At 44.6% G+C, this 16161-nt stretch overlaps 1 protein-coding gene across 2 annotated transcripts in view; it reads right to left on the bottom strand.

Moving 5' to 3' along the window:
* Positions 1 to 890: 890 nt before the first annotated feature.
* The window catches only part of atos (atos homolog atossa), a 51557-nt gene continuing 36286 nt past the window's right edge, over positions 891 to 16161 (bottom strand). For both annotated transcript variants that reach the window (XM_028186994.2, XM_089732790.1), the window contains 9 exons: positions 12193 to 12372; positions 9490 to 9600; positions 8529 to 8665; positions 7685 to 7822; positions 5943 to 7319; positions 5231 to 5379; positions 3670 to 3833; positions 2149 to 2387; positions 891 to 1366 (listed from right to left, as the gene is read on the bottom strand). In XM_028186994.2, coding sequence (XP_028042795.2) covers positions 1012 to 1366; positions 2149 to 2387; positions 3670 to 3833; positions 5231 to 5379; positions 5943 to 7319; positions 7685 to 7822; positions 8529 to 8665; positions 9490 to 9600; positions 12193 to 12372 — 2850 coding nt within the window. In that variant the 3' untranslated portion in view covers positions 891 to 1011. The remainder of the gene's footprint in view (positions 1367 to 2148; positions 2388 to 3669; positions 3834 to 5230; positions 5380 to 5942; positions 7320 to 7684; positions 7823 to 8528; positions 8666 to 9489; positions 9601 to 12192; positions 12373 to 16161) is intronic.

Here is a 16161-nt window from a genome sequence, read left to right as displayed (position 1 = left end):
TCGTCGAACCTGTCGCGTTGCTTGCGACGAAGGGCTCGATGAGCGAATTAACCCACAGACACAGCCCACGGAGTCCCTGGCTGGATCTTCTGTGGGTCGCGTTCTCGTGGGAGCCCATAGACATCTACAACGCAAATGCGCCACCCACCCTGAGATATAAGTTCTAAGGTCTCAGTATAGTTACAACGGCTGCCCCACCCTTCAAGCCGAAACTCATTACAGCTTCACGGCAGAAATAGGTGGGGTGGTGGTACCTACCCGCGCGGACTCACAAGAGGTCCTACCACCAGTAAATCAGCTTAGGTATCAGGTATGAGCTTAAGTAGGAAAAAATATATATATAAAGGATAAACCTAAATGAATGAAACAAGAAACCGTTAGCTTGACAAAAAATTCTCGAGACAATAGACAATTCGTTTTTTTCTTCTTTCCCAAATCACCCACGGTAATCCGGCCCAAAATTAGGATTCCCTGTGTTATGGCCACTAGAGACTGATATAGTTATATAACGGCGCAACAGTCCGGGGTACTAATTATTACACCATCAAATCAGTCATTATGTTGTTTAATTTGAGACCGATATCAGAAGAGAAACTTTGTAATAATTTTTTTGACACCCTAAATAATGAAAAGATAGTGTTTGGCCTGTAGAACCCCCTGTTAAAAAGTGCTCTGCTGCAAGTATTAGAGAATGAGTCCACACAGGTAGGTACCACAACCCTGCTTACTACCGAGAAGCAATGTGTTTCGGTTTGGAAGGGTAGGATAGCCGTTATATAAAGCTGAAATTTAGAACTCATGAGGCATTCACATTTTTCATGCCTATGGGCTTCAGTAGCTAACTTAAGACACATCTAATCAATTTTTATTCTTCAAATAAAACGAAATCAGACAACTCGCATTTTGTTTATATATAAAAAAACCAAAAAATATATTTATCTTTAATCATACAAGTCTACGCCGCAAGCGCAGCATCCGCTTATAGGGGAGAGGGGACCGTGGCGCGTGACGTCAGCGAGGAGAGTATCTGGGGTTGTCGGGGGCGTACGTGAAACTGCGTAGTTCGAACGCGACCCCGTTGTGGTTCTCGTAGCCGAGCTCTCGCGCCCCCCTACGCGCCCCCCCGGGGTCCGCGCCGGACCGGGCCCCCCCGGGGTCCCCACAACCGCCGAAAACACGGTTCGGGCCCCGGTCCGGCTCCCCGCGCACCGGTCCGGCGCTCCGGCTGGACGTCTGAGATCTATTCGAGTTCGAGATCGGTCTGAAGATGGAATGTACAGTCGCCGTGTCAACGTCCGCCTTCCTTGACACGAGTATCCGGATGTCCGTGTGCAAATACAGCTTTCCGGATTTTGAGGTCATGAACCTGCGAACGAAACAGATCTTACTAACGTCTGGTCTCAAGAGCGGACAAGAATGAATCGACTGTGTCATGTACTGTTATTCGACGCAGAGAATAGAAAAGAGGATGATTAAGAGCTTAGAAGGCAATTACTACATAGGATACTCATATTTTATCACTATCTATGTCGCACACCTTTAATCTTATACCTTTAAACGAGCAATTCTTGTATATATATAATCTGAATCTCGGAAACGGCTCCAACGATTTTCATAAAATTTAGTATACAGGGGATTTCGGGGCGATAAATCGATCTAGCTACGATTTATTTTCAGAAAATGTTGTTTTATTCGTGTTTTCAATAATCAACTCTTCCCGACATCTATTGGCGAATATTAATACTATTTTTCTTAATTGAGGGCAACTAACCGCTTTAAAGACACAACAAGATGGCGTTATCAAAAAAAAAACCCGAGCAGAGCTCGGTCATCATCTAGTTAAATATAATATGTGACGTAAATTTTTTTCTAGACTTTTTGAAACCCGCTCTATCTATCTACCTATATCTATATATCTATGTAACGGAATGTCTTAACATGATATTCATCACCTTGAAGACGTGTAATTCACTTCAAAATTTGCACAAGAGTCAAGCACCGATTGTAATGCATTAACTATTTTGGCTTCTCATGACGAAGGTCATCCGGACTTTTAGTTCCGTTTGCTTGTATATTTAAATACATCATTCAAAAGAATACATAATCAGATTTTGGAACGGAACTCAATTTGGTTTGGCGTCCCCTCACCTGAGATGTATGAGATACCGGAGCCACTTGTAGAGCATGCTGGTGCGCGGGGGCTCCGCCCCGGCAGGCATGTACAGTGTCCTCTGCCGGAGGAAAGTCCTCGCTGAAGGGGGCATCCCGCTCAGCTCGTATAGCACGACGAACATCTTCACGAGGGTCCCGTGAGGGTTGAACAGGGAGACCTGGATGGTCCCCGAGTGAGGTATGCGGTAGCCGCTTGGACCTAGGTTTATGTGACCCTGAAGAATAAATTAAATGTTGTGTGTACATCTGCTTACATACCCTGCTTTTTTTCCTTCCTAAACTGAGAGCCTTGAGAGGCTATTTCAGCGTAACCTTAACTAGTAGATGAGCTCACGGGGCTCAAACCTGACGACGTTGCTAACACGAACCCTAGCAAGAGCCGTGCTTCGCAGAATCTACCACCGGATAGGAAACGTATATAGATATAGTGAGGTCGACATATAACGTGAGGTCAAGAGCTCTGAGGATGTCGGCACATTTTATTCGGGTAGGTGGCAGTAACATAGCGAGGGGGGCAGGGTGGGGACATCATGCCCCGAGCGTTAATCACAAAGGGGCGCCAACTGGTGCACAAAAAAAGCTTTCTTAATTTTTATTGATTATTGGAAAATATTACGCTCAAAACGTTTTGTAACCCATGCGCGAATAGAGATCGCAACGCCACTGGTAGTTGGCAGAACCCCTTACTATGTCCGCGCGTTTAGGAGTCGCGCGAGGTATAGGAATTGAAGGTCTGCAGACGTTCCAGAAAGCCGCGGGACCATGGACATCCACCCGTCGCACTCACAAGGCCCCCACCGCCATAACTTTGCTTTGGCTGCTTTTTATTACTCCTCCATGAGTTCATCATCATTCTCCTGACTTCTCCCAGTCACCTGGGGTCGGCGCAACATGTTTTCTCCTTCCATACTCCTCTATCATGTACCGTTTCTTCGCTCACTCCCCTCTTACACATATCGTCTTTCACGCAATCCCTCCATTTCTTCTTAGGTCTACCTCTTCCTCTATATCCTTCCACATTCATAGTTAACATTCTCTTACCAACCCATTTTCACTTCGTCTCATCACATGTCCATACCATCCCAAATGCGCATTTCTCAGCTTCCTAATATTATTCCTCCATGAGTTATTCGTGAAACATCAAATTTTTTTTTATTACTTAGGTAGGTGGGCGAGCTCACATCCCACCTGGTGTTAAGTGGTTACTGGAGCCCATATACATCTACAACGTAAATGCGTCACCCATCTTGAAATATAAGTTCTAAGGTCTCAGTATAGTTACAACGGCTAGCCCACCCTTCAAGCCGAAACGCATTACTGCTTCACTGCAGAAATAGGCATGGGGTGGTATCTACCCGCGCGAACACACAAGAGGTCCTACCACCAGTAAAGTACGCATTCGATTAAATAAGCCTTTCTGTGGTATTAGAATCTCGAAACCGTCGCGTCTTACTACAATTCTGGCCCTGCATGAGGTAGCATGAGGACTGAGCTTACCATATAAGGAGCGTTGGTCCCTCCCGGCGCGTAGAAGAACACGGTGACGGGCAGCCTCCGGTGCGGCGGACACCACGACCCGGACGCGCCCAGCTCGGCGGTGAAACCCTGGACGGTCGCGACGGGCTCCAGTCGGCCCTTCAGAGCCGACTCCTCGAAGCTGCCTGGCGATTACCACGGATACGTTTAATGACATGTAACGTGGATCACGCTGACGGCTTGGTTTATAGGAACGCTTCGTTCCAGAACAATGGAGCTTACAATTTAGATTTGACTGCTCTGTGATATAAATAGACTACGCCAAACAGTATCAATCAATTATCCGGATTGGAATAAGACACGAATCTGTTAGTGGATAAGACTTTGAATTCGAGACCAAAAATCTGGTTCACCTATACACACCCATCTGTTACGGGGACCAATAATCCTTCGAGAGTTAATGCTCCGTCTACACGTACCGTCTTGACTGCTCGTTTAAAAACGCTATTTGTCATAAAATAATCATAGAACGGCTCTTCCTCACAAGCAGATCAATACGAGACTCGTTTTATCTATTTATAGTCTAGATCAACGAGCTAACGGTCCATCCGCTGTAAAAGGGCTACCGAAAGCTCATAGCACCAAAACTTGAAAGTGCATCTTCAGACATGAAGTTTGAAGTCTCTTTTTCTCTACCTGTTCGCTGGTAGGAACTTAATTTTTCAAGTCGTGAGAGAGCACGGAATAGATAAATAAGGTTGGAAAGGCCTTTGCTCTAATTTTACATTAGAACCAGTGTCGCCGCTTCATCCCCACTATTTTAATTTCTACACATACACATACTGTGATTACAAGTATTTCGCACACAACAAAAACACCCACACATAAATCTCAGGACAGATTATCGTTCGCAAACTAGCACAAAACACCCGTAGGCATACACACTCACACACGCAAAAAGGCAATAAAAATGTTCATACACGCTAGTCATGTCACGCATTAGCCATGTCAAATGTAAATATAGTCGAGAATTCTGTCGATGATTTTATTTCACCACATGGTCACCTCACTATCGACAAAATGCACCACGGCCAATCAGGGCAAAGGCCGAAATTTCAAAGATTGAAGTGTAGAGAACGCAATGCATGTAGTACATTGGAAGCTGACTGGGTCATTGCGTTCATTGGGCGAGTACACATCGCGCAATGTATGCTATTTATAACTTGCTGCAATAATATTGTTAATGTTTGGAATTTCATAATGCTCAGTATATTTTTATGTTTTAGACAAATAATATTGTAATTAAATGGTAATTTCGACTTACCGATCGAAACATATACCTCCTCACTCTATGCTTGAGGTCTGATTTTTTGTTTTACAAGTTATAATTGCACAACACGGCACTATAAAGCGGAGATCTGTTCGCCCAAGTAGTCCGAAGCAGACTAAACGCGGTGAATGAAAGAATCGGTCGAGTTATGATTGTAGAGTCATAACTGTGGCACGCTTGCCCCGCCTACATTACCATTCCAACCTTATTTATCTATTCCGTGTGAGAGAGTATTGCTAGTGTTTAACTCACCCAAGAGTCCCCGGCTGGGTCCGATCCTGAGTTTGGTTGGGGCCGCGCCCGGGGTCCGGGCGGGGGGAGTGGGGGGGAGTGGACGGGGCGGGGGGGAGGCGGTGCCCGGGGGGGTCGGCGAGCGCGGCGCGATGCGGTGGAACAAAGCACTAGAACACACACGCGCGACGAATTAACGTTAACAGTTTTGATACAAAATAATACGATTTGGAAGTCGTCGTGGCCTAAAGGATAAGACGTCCGGTGTATTCGTATCTAGCGATGCACCGGTGTTCGAATCCCGCATGCGGGTACCATTTTTTCTAATGAAATACGTACTTAACAAATGTTCACGACTGACTTTCCACGGTGAAGGAATAACATCGTGTAATAAAAATCAAACCCGCGAAATTATAATTTGCGTAATCACTGGTGGAAGGACCTCTTGTGAGTCCGCGCGGGTAGGTACCACCACCCCGCCTATTTCTGCCGTGAAGCAGTAATGCGTTTCGGTTTGAAGGCTGGGGCAGCCTTCGTAACTATACTTGAGTCGTTCGAACTTATATCTCAAGGCGGATGGCGGCATTTACGTTGTAGATGTCTATGGGCTCCAGTAACCGCTTAACACCAGGTGGGCTGTGAGCTCGTCCACCCACCTAAGCAATAAAAAAATTAAAATAAAAAATGGCTACCGTCATAGACCCCCTACTCCCTACGAATCCCAGGAACATACCTTTTAATTCCGGAAACACCATTGATCGTGTCGTCGAAGTCGAAGCAGTTGGTTCCCCTTCTGAGCGGCGCCGGACTGGAGGTGAGCGGCAGGCCGGTCTTCGTGTGGAACACCATAGACGCGGCCGAGTCCAGGCGCCACTTGAACTTGTCGACGTCAGACGGGCTCGGGACGGGGGAGCCCCCTGCCACCCCCTCCGCCCCCGCCTCCCCCTCACACCGGTCGATGGTCCCGTACTCACACCTCTCGTAAAGAACGAACCCATCGTCGCTGACCGAATACGTCTTCTGCCTCTTGTCCCGCGGGCTACAGAACACCGTATCGTCCTTGTTCAGGTTTAATTCCGCGATGTCCTTCCGCTGCCTGTCCGTTATCACCTCCTCGATCCTGTCCGTGACCGGCAGCAGCCTCCGCAGCTTCGGTCTTCTAATTATACTATCACAATTAACATCACATTTGTGCTTCTTGCTGTTCTCGTCTTGGTAGACGGCCAGGTTGTAGGTCCCTTCTGAGCGCACGAGACGGCAACCCTCGCATTTCAGGCTCACCATCGTGCCGCACTGGCAGAAGGGCTCGTCGGTCTGCGTGGAGACCGTACTGGTCTTCTTGACTTCGATCTGCACGCAATCGGTCTCCGCGAAGGGAGATCTCGTCTCAATCCTGCTGGCTGGCAAGGTCAGGTACGTCTGGTTCCTGTAGCATCCTATGGCTCTGAACCTGTCGAATCTGGCGGCCTGTAGTATCGGTATCGACGTGGTCTCTCTGTTCTTCTCCTCGTCTTGTTTTTTGATTCGGTTCTCTTTCCTCAACCGCCTTTTGCATTTGGCTATCTCCTTCAGTCTCCTCTCGTCTAATCTCTTGGTCTTCTCTTTCTCGTCTAGTTCATCATCACAACTGCACTTGTGTTTTCCATTTTCGCTGCACGGAGTCAGCATTCTATCATCTAAGACATTCTTTTCTATAAATACGTATTCGTTTTGGCTCTGGTGCGAAGCGGTCGGTCTCTTGACGTTGCCTGCATCGCATTTCGAGCCTAAGCTGAGATCATTCAGTTTCCCGACCAAATCTTCGTTCAGATTCTGGGGGATTTCTATGTTGAGCTGTCGTTTTTGGCAGGTACACTTGACGTTTGGTATATCTTCGATCCTGGGGAGGCTCTCGAGTACTACTTTCAAGTAGACGTTGTTACCGATGTCGGTCACGGGGAAGTGGTGGTCTGTCGGGGGCTTAGAGAACTCGGTCGTGTTGTAATTCTCGCCAGGTATTTTAACGGAGTAGACGACGTTCAGTTTCCTCTGCTGTTCGTCGGGGAGGTCCTCCACGTCGCAGTTCGATTCGAGCTTTTTGTAATTGCACTTTTCGCGGCTGAGCTTTCTCCTGTTGACAATCGAGATTCGATGATTTAGTGGATTTAGTGCAGCGGTCGGGGAATCGGGGTAAATTACACCAAATAGGGGTAAAATGAAATATTAGGGGGGAAAAAATAAAACTTTTGTGAGTAAAAAGTATATATTGAAGTGAAACTTCTTTAGAATCGTGATTTCAAATTATCATGGGGGCTATAATATTATGAATGATGCTAAAAAGAAGCGATTTCGTTTTTTTTTTGTTCTTCGCCATAGGGGTAATATCAACTTACACAAAAATATTTTGGGGTAATAATTAAAAAAGTTCCCCGACCGCTGATTTAATGTGACTGCTTCAGGGAATTTACTCCACTGGCGTGTCCTGCGAAATCCTACCTTCGTTCAGTGGGATTATCATCAGCACCCGTCTCCTTGAGCCGGGCCAACCACGCCCCGAGCTGGGAGAAGTGCAGCTGTGATCGGATCGCGTTGAGCAGCCACTGCGACGTCGTGAAAGTTGGAGACTCGTGATTTCTGCAAAGAGAAAGAATCCCTTAAGCACTTCTGATTAAGAAGAAAACTATTCACATCAAGAGTCATGACTTCATCGACTCGCCATTAATAAATCTTTAGTCTTTCTAAAGTTTTTATCGCCTTCGTATGCGGAGGAGCATATAGCCAACCCGATGGTAACGGATGTTCATGGGTCATATACTTTGATACATCAATACAATTGACACTAATTGATTCTATGCCCCAAATGATTTGTTGTCTATGGGATCCGATAGGGCAATTACTACGTGAAGCTTTTAACACGTATCAGTGTGGTCTTCTAACGTAGAGATGTATTCACAGTATTCGCAGGACGCAAAGAAAACGATTCAGTGTTTTTTTTTATTGCTTAGATGGGTGGACGAGCTCACAGCCCACCTGGTGTTAAGTGGTTACTGGAGCCCATAGACATTTACAACGCAAATGCGTCACCCACCTTGAGATATAAGTTCTAAGGTCTCAGTATAGTTACAACGGCTGCCCCGCCCTTCAAGCCGAAACGCATTACTGCTTCACGGCAGAAATAGGCGGGGTGGTGGTACCTACCCGTGCGGGCTCACGTGAGGTCCTACCACCAGAAAATCTATGGATGATGGACAACCATCAAATAATGTCGAAGCACCTCACCTAGACAGCAGGCTACTTTGACAACTCTCTCTGATTGGCTACAGAACCGTTCGATATTTACTTGTTGACCAGCGCTTGCATTGTCCACCTTTCGAGCAGCAAGCCCCTGGGCTGTGAGTGCAGCTTGTTGTACGAGGCTTCTTCGTCATCTCGACTTAGTGACATGAAGCATTCCCGGCAGTCTGGAGCCAGGAGTACCTGGAATATAGAAGCCAGGAGTCGGTCAATGTTAACATCCCAATGAAAACTCTGTCGGTACAGAAGAAGTAAGAAGTCGTCGTGGCCTAACGGATAAGACGTCCGGTCCGGTGCATTCGTGTGTAGCGATGCACCGGTATTCGAATCCCGCAGGCGGGTACCAATTTTTTCAAATGAAATACGTACTTTACAAATGTTCACGATTGACTTCCACGGTGAAGGAATAGCATCGTATAAAAAAATCAAACCCGTCAAATTATAATTTGCGTAATTACTGATGGTAGGACTTCTTGTGAGTCCGCAGAGGTAGGTACCACTACCCCGACTATTTCTGCCGTGAAGCAGTAATGCGTTTCGGTTTGAAGGGTGGGGGCAGCCGTTGTAACTATACTGAGACCTTATAACTTATATCTCAAGGTGGGTGGCGCATTTACGTCGTAGATGTCTATGGGCTCCAGTAACCACTTAACACCATGTGGGCTGTGAGCTCGTCCACTCATCTAAGCAATAAATAAAAACAAGACTTTTTACACGATTTCATCTCTTTCTTTATTCTTACCGTAATAGTAGATTGGCGGCGAGGAATGAGGACCAGACCAGGTTTATTATTAGTTAAACGTGGTAAACATAATTAGTTACCATGAAACCCCTCACTCTGACTCTGACGAAATATTATGAATTATTCTGACGTATCTGATGATCATTCAACAGCATCTACCTTCCAAATGGCTTACCACTGAACTTAATCCGCACGTATGAAGCTAATTTTACGGGTTTGGTCAGCTATCGGGGTGGAAAGAGAGAGTGTTCTGTGGGATCCTCACCTCGATGCAAACCGGTATCTGTTCGTTCCATAGGGCGTGGACGTGACTACTGAGCTGGGCCTCTACATTCCTTTTGGGCTTGTCTGTCTCTGGTTTCGGCTGTGTTTGTACCTGCAATGTGTTTGCAGAAGAGTGAGATTTTTATTTTTATTTTTTATTGCTTAGATGGGTGGGTGAGCTCAGAGGCCACCTGATGTTAAGTGTTACTGGAGCCCATAGACATCTACAACGTAAATGCGCCACCCACCTCGAGATATAAGTTCTAAGGTCTCAGTATAGTTACAACGGCTGCCTCACCCTTCAAACCGAAACGCATTACTGCTTCACGGCGGAAATAGGCAGGGCGGTGGTACCTACCCGTGCGGACTCACAAGAGGTCTTACCACCAGTGACTAAAACCAGTAGCTAAAACACTGTTTACAAAGTTATTTTATAAAACAGCGTGTTTCTACCAGGTCGGCGTGCAAATATTATTCAAAATGATTTACATTAAATGCAGTCAGTAAATATGTTAATTAATTAAAATAACAAACAATAAAATATATTAATTGAATAAGAATTAGTTATTTATGTCATAAAACTAAAACAAAGAACAGAAAGAAGCTAATTTAAAAATAACATAATGATTTATCATTTTAAAAATCGTTGTATAATAACATCTTAAGGTTAATAATTTTTTCAAGTTCTTTTTAAATAAAAATAATTTGTCTTTTTTTAAGGCATCAGGTAGCTTATTATATATTTAAGGTGCCATACACAATGTACTTTTTTGCATAAGAGTTGTGTTAGCACTGTGCGCAAAGAATAATTTATTTTGGTCGCGCCGGTTACGTTGTGAAACTTCGCCCTATGGGTTTTAAACAATTTCTTGAAGTACTTTCATGTAGATTTTAAGTCAGCATACTGATCATTGGTTGGGTAACAGGAACGCATGTCGATGTGGAGCTTCTAAATATAGGCACGCGGTCGCGATATTTCGAGCATGTTGCGGGAAAATCGAAGCGGGCCACTAAAGATCATTAAAAAAAAATACCAGGAGCACATACCCCTGTAGGTCAAAATTGCCAAAACAAAGAAGGAAATTATGCATGTTGAGGGAAAATGGGAGACGGGCCACTAAAGATCATTCAAAAAAACTACCAGGAGCACATATCCCTGTAGAAGATCAAAATTGCCAAAACAAAGAAGGAAATTGTTGTGGGAAAATCGAGACGGGCCACTAAAGATCATTCAGAAAATTACCAGGAGCACATATCCCTGTAGAAGGTCAAAATTGCCAAAACGAAGAAGGAAATTGTGCATGTTGAGGGAAAATCGAGACGGGCCACTAAAGATCATTCACTGATTACTGGTGGTAGGACCTCTTGTGAGTCCGCGCGGGTGGGTACCACCGCCCCGCCAATTTCTGCCGTGAAGCAGTAATGCGTTTCGGTTTGAAGGGTGGGGCAGCCGTTGTAACTATACTGAGACCTTAGAACTTATATCTCAAGGTGGGTGGCGCATTTACGTTGTGGATGTCTATGGGCTCCAATAACCACTTAACACCAGGTGGGCTGTGAACTCATCCACCCATCTAAGCAATAAAAAAATAAATTCAAAAAATTACCAGGAGCACACATCCCTGTAGAAGATCAAATTGCCAAAACAAAGAAGGAAATGATTTTCAATTAAAGAAATACATACTTTTGGATATCTTCGGTCTGACCTTCGTAGTGGAGTCGGGGTCGTTATGAAAGATATTTGGCATTCAATTATAACCATGATCAGATTTTGGAAAGAGGTTGTTCATTCATTGAATAAGAAGAAAGTATGGTGTGGTGGTATGGTTCTTTCAGATGAGAGAGAGAGAGAGAGAGAGTATTCTTTATAGTACACAAAAAAACAAATAAACAGTGCGATACATTAAAAAAAAGTACAATTGGCGGTCTTATCGCTAAGAGCAAAGATGACAGCAAAATAGAAAGTTAGGAGTAGCTTGGGGTGCGTTGTGTGCTTTGAGAAATTATTTGAGATGATCCCATCATCTCATTTTTACCATCGCACCGCCCGCCACCGGAGTAAAGACCATCCATACTACCTGGGAGCCACTGCGGTCATTCACAGTGCGTTTCTAGAGATCTTTTTTGCCACGTACCATCCGGCTTTGGAATGAGCTCCACGGTGTTTCTATAGCGCCATGACATGTCCTTCTTCAAACGAGGCTTGTGGGGAGTATTAAAGCTTGGCCGTGCCCGACTGTGATCATTTACCGTCAGAGAGCCGTTTTTTATTTTTTTATTGTCCTTGTAGGCAGACGAGCGTACGGCCCACCTGATGGTGAGTTTTTACCGTCGCCCATGGACTTCAGCGATGCCAGCGGCAGAGCCAAGCCGCTGCCTACCGCTTAATACTCTCCACAAGCCTCGTTTGAAGAAGGACATGTCATAGAGCTCGGGAAACACCGTGGAGGGGAGCTCATTCCATAACCGGATGGTACGTGGCAAAAAAGACCTCTAGAAACGCACTGTGGATGACAGCAGTGGCTCCAGGTAGTATGGATGAACTCTACTCCGGTGGCGGGCGGTGCGATGGTAAAAACGAGATGCCGGTATCATCTCGAACAATTCCTCAGAGCACTCCCCATGGAACATACGGTACAAAATACAGAGGGAACCGAAGTCCCTCCGCAGACCCAGAGGTTCCAAACGTACCAGGATAGCATACCTGTGTAGAGGTAGAAGGCTTCGCAGCGAGCAGTTTAGCGTGTAGCAGACGGTCACGGGTGGCAGCGGGGGCGCGGGAGGCGGGGCTGGTGCTTCTAGCTCTGATGATGAGACGTCCGAGCTGCAGAAGCAGGTTCGGTCCCGACGCCGGCTGGGCTGGCAGAGTCTCGCAACTGTGCATCTGAAATAAATAAATAAAATACCTGCAATTAAGATCCACTTACTACACACTAGTAAACGCTAGTAATTAAGCAGTAATTTTGAAGTCGTCGTGGCCTAAAGGATAAGACGTCCGGTGCATACGTGTTGAGCGATGCACCGGTGTTCGAATCCCGCAGGCGGGTATCAATTTTTCTAATGAAATACGCACTCAACAAATGTTCACGATTGACTTCCACGGTTAAGGAATAACATCGTGTAATAAAAATCAAACCCGTAAAATTATGATTTGCGTAATTACTGGTGGTAGGACCTCTTGTGAGTCCGCACGGGTAGGTACCACCACCCTGCTTATTTCTGCCGTGAAGCAGTAATGCGTTTCGGTTTGAAGGGTAGGGCAGCCGTTGTAACTATACTTGAGACTTTAGAACTTATACCTCAAGGTGGGTGGGGCATTTACGTTGTAGATGTCTATGGGCTCCAGTAACCACTTGATACCAGGTGAGCTGTGAACTCGTCGACCCATCTAAAGAATAAAAAAGGTGGTATCCAACCATGCGCCTTTAGTGCACCCTCCTGCCATAAAATCCCGGTGTGCGATCGCATTGTAGTGAGGAAAGAACTCTACAATCCTTTCTCGGGAAATATCCTTACGATGCATTTCATTTTACGACATCCACGGAGAAAGATGATCGTTATATTATAGACTATAACGCAAGTACGCAAGTGGACGAGTCACAGACCACCTGGTATTAAAGGGTATTTCGAGGATATCCCACACCGAATACCTCAAGTTGGCTCGCAGAATCCACGTTGCAGTCAGAGGTGGACTCATCTCTTCCGTTATAGCAATAAAACAAACCCTCTTAACAGACAACAAAACCAGTTTTTTCGAAGGCTTTGTTCTGGAAATATACCACGATCTTCTGGAACGACACAATTCCGAAATAGGTCATGCATCGGCGTCGCATTTTTGTCCCGTTTAGTTACAACGACGGGGTCAGCCCTTGACCCGATTCCGGGCACCCCGACCCAGCGACCCAGGAAACCGGGTCAAACGTGACGGGACGATCATTGTGGGACCGCTTTAGGAAGAGCAGTTTCGTGATTTTCATGAATTTCGTGAATAAATCAACATGGCTGTATATATCAATTATGAACGTCGTAACCCTGGGGTGATTGGCATAAATTGAAAGGAACAAAAGCGTTCGTGTCCTACTGAGCAAAACGCCTGTTACATTCCTGACAAGTGTTGCAAATTCAAAAGTAGGAGACAAGTACCAAATTGTTGAAGTCTATAATATAAATAAAAATGAATTGCTGTTCGTTAGTCTCACTAAAGCTCGAGAATGGCTGGACCTCATAACAAAACTTGCTTAAAAAAAATAAACTTAGTACCATTACGAACTTTTTATTTATTGCTTAGATGGGTGGACGAGCTCATGGTCCACCTGGTGTTAAGTAGATGTCTATGGGCTCCGGCAACTACTTAACACCAGGTGGACTGTGAGCTCGTCTAGGCAAAAAAATTATTACAATTCGCTTTAACCCTAAGACACAGGCCACTTCGTTTCTCGTCGAATGTTCTCCTCAGTAGGTCGCGTTTTGCGATCCGGTGGTAGATTCAGCGAAGCACCGCTTTTGCTAGGACCAGTGTTAGCAAATTCACCAGACTGAACCCGGGTATACTATTATAGCCCCTAGAAGTTACTATAATAGGTAGGGAAGAAGAACAAACAACAAGCAATTCGCATTTTTTAAAACGCCATGGACAATAGAATCATTTAGTTTAGTTCACACTAGCGGCCCGCTCCGGCTCCGCTCGGGTCTTTAATAAAAATTTCAACGATATTTGACGTTGTTTTTTTTTTATATAACAACACTTATTGCGGCATAACTATAACAGTTAGACATATGCTGTCGCGTTTGTACTCATCTGCCTACAAGGGCAATAAAAAAAATAAAAAAAGGTAATTTTTTTACACCTTGGGTTCCATTATCGGAGTTTTAGTAAGGATGCCTAATTTTTAATGAAAAAAGATTATATCCTATGTCACTCGAGAATACTGTAGCTTCCAAACAGTAAAAGAATTTTTCAAATCGGTTCAGTAGTTTCGGAGCCTATTCAATACAAACAAACAAACAAATCTTTACCCTTTATATTATTAAGTATAGATACGATTGGCCAAGCGTTGGCGGCCGTCCAGAGATGTCTTAACATGTCGTTTATCTCGCTTATAAGTATGTTAACGAACGCGGAAATAACAGAAATCAAATCTGAATCTTTCACCGAGACCGGGCGATCGGTTACGAGTTAAATATAGTTCATCTTGAAGGCATTCGGCGGCTTGACGCAATCTTTCGACAGCGCTATGGCTCTGAAATTATATATTTAACATTATTAATGCCATCATACCCGATCCTGTAGACCGAATGGTAAACAGTGGACGTCGCCCAAAACACGTCATTACGGATTCTCCCGATCCATAAACAGTGCTTTTAGGTACTTCAAGCACCGGTCACCATCCTCGCCGAACCCGTCGCTTGCGACGTAGGGCTCGACGAGCGAATTAACCCATAGACACAGCCCACTGAGTTTCTCGCCGGATCTTCTCAGTGGGTCGCGTTTCCGATCCGGTGGTAGATTCTGCGAAGCACTGCTCTTGCTAGGGCCAGTGTTAGCAACACTCCGGTTTGAGCCCCGTGAGCTCACCTACACGTAAGGGTGAAGCTAAAATAGCCTCTCAAGGCTATCAGCATAGGTAGGAAAAACAAAAAAATTAATGCGACAAAAAAAACGTGAAAACCCTACTTATCGCCTGACGAAAATACAATAAAAACCATGTCTGGTTTGATAAGAGCAGACCTTGCTATTACTATTACCGATAAGAGTTTATGATAAGTCATTCCTTATCATTTGCGGGTTCGCTATTTGGGTTTTGAGGTTAGTCTGGTAACGTAGCGGTCACCAATCCCAGTGATAGCAAAATTGTGCGACGCTTCACTTGGATCGCGAATCACCTGCAGTTTTAAAGACCCATTTAGGACTGATTTTAAAGACTCATTTAGGTAGAAGGGGGATAGGATTTTGATGCTATATTCGATTACGGACAGGCCATTGATACCGGTCACCGAATTCAAATCCGGTTGTAGTTCCTTCTATCGAAACGGATATACTGTGAAACCTTACCCGGTTAGTCAGAACGATTCTAAATGTTTTTAAGGTACAGCAGCCCCGTCAAAAATTTCCGATTGCGACAGATAATTAGTGCATTCAAATTAAAAAAAATAAAAATCTATAATCACTTTTTTTGGTCTAGTAAACATTCTTTTTTACTTTTTAAATTTCGTGCTCATTAAGACTCAGCAATTAGTGTATTCAAACCTACTAGAAATAAAGGAATAGGTTCCTAATTTTGACTATAATTTTTATGTTTTACCTATGGATTTTTTCTAGGTGAACTGGTTTGATGATTTTTTTTTTAATTTGCAAATTTGTGCTTCTCATGTGGTTCCCATCTATCAAGATCTGACCGTTAGTTTTAGAGCTATCCTTAGTATCGTATATTTAATTGACTTGACGATATTGATTATATTCTCTTTTCAATTTGTTTATGTTTTTTTTTGTACTTCTTTACTTGCGGCAGCACACACGATTTTCACATCCGCCAATGAAACGCCCGCGCACCAACCCGCGGGCTCCCTAGACAAACTAAAAACAACATGGCGTCCGGCGGCATAGCAAAAATACAATTTACTTCATTTTGTTTTCACGAATGCTCTCGATAATGAGCTCATCGTTAAATACACG

This window comes from Bombyx mandarina, chromosome 02 (assembly GCF_030267445.1).
Source record: "Bombyx mandarina strain Sakado chromosome 02, ASM3026744v2".
Taxonomy (NCBI): Eukaryota; Metazoa; Arthropoda; class Insecta; order Lepidoptera; family Bombycidae; genus Bombyx; species Bombyx mandarina.
Note: the sequence above shows the minus strand (reverse complement) of the source record. Positions and strands in the feature narration are given on the sequence as shown.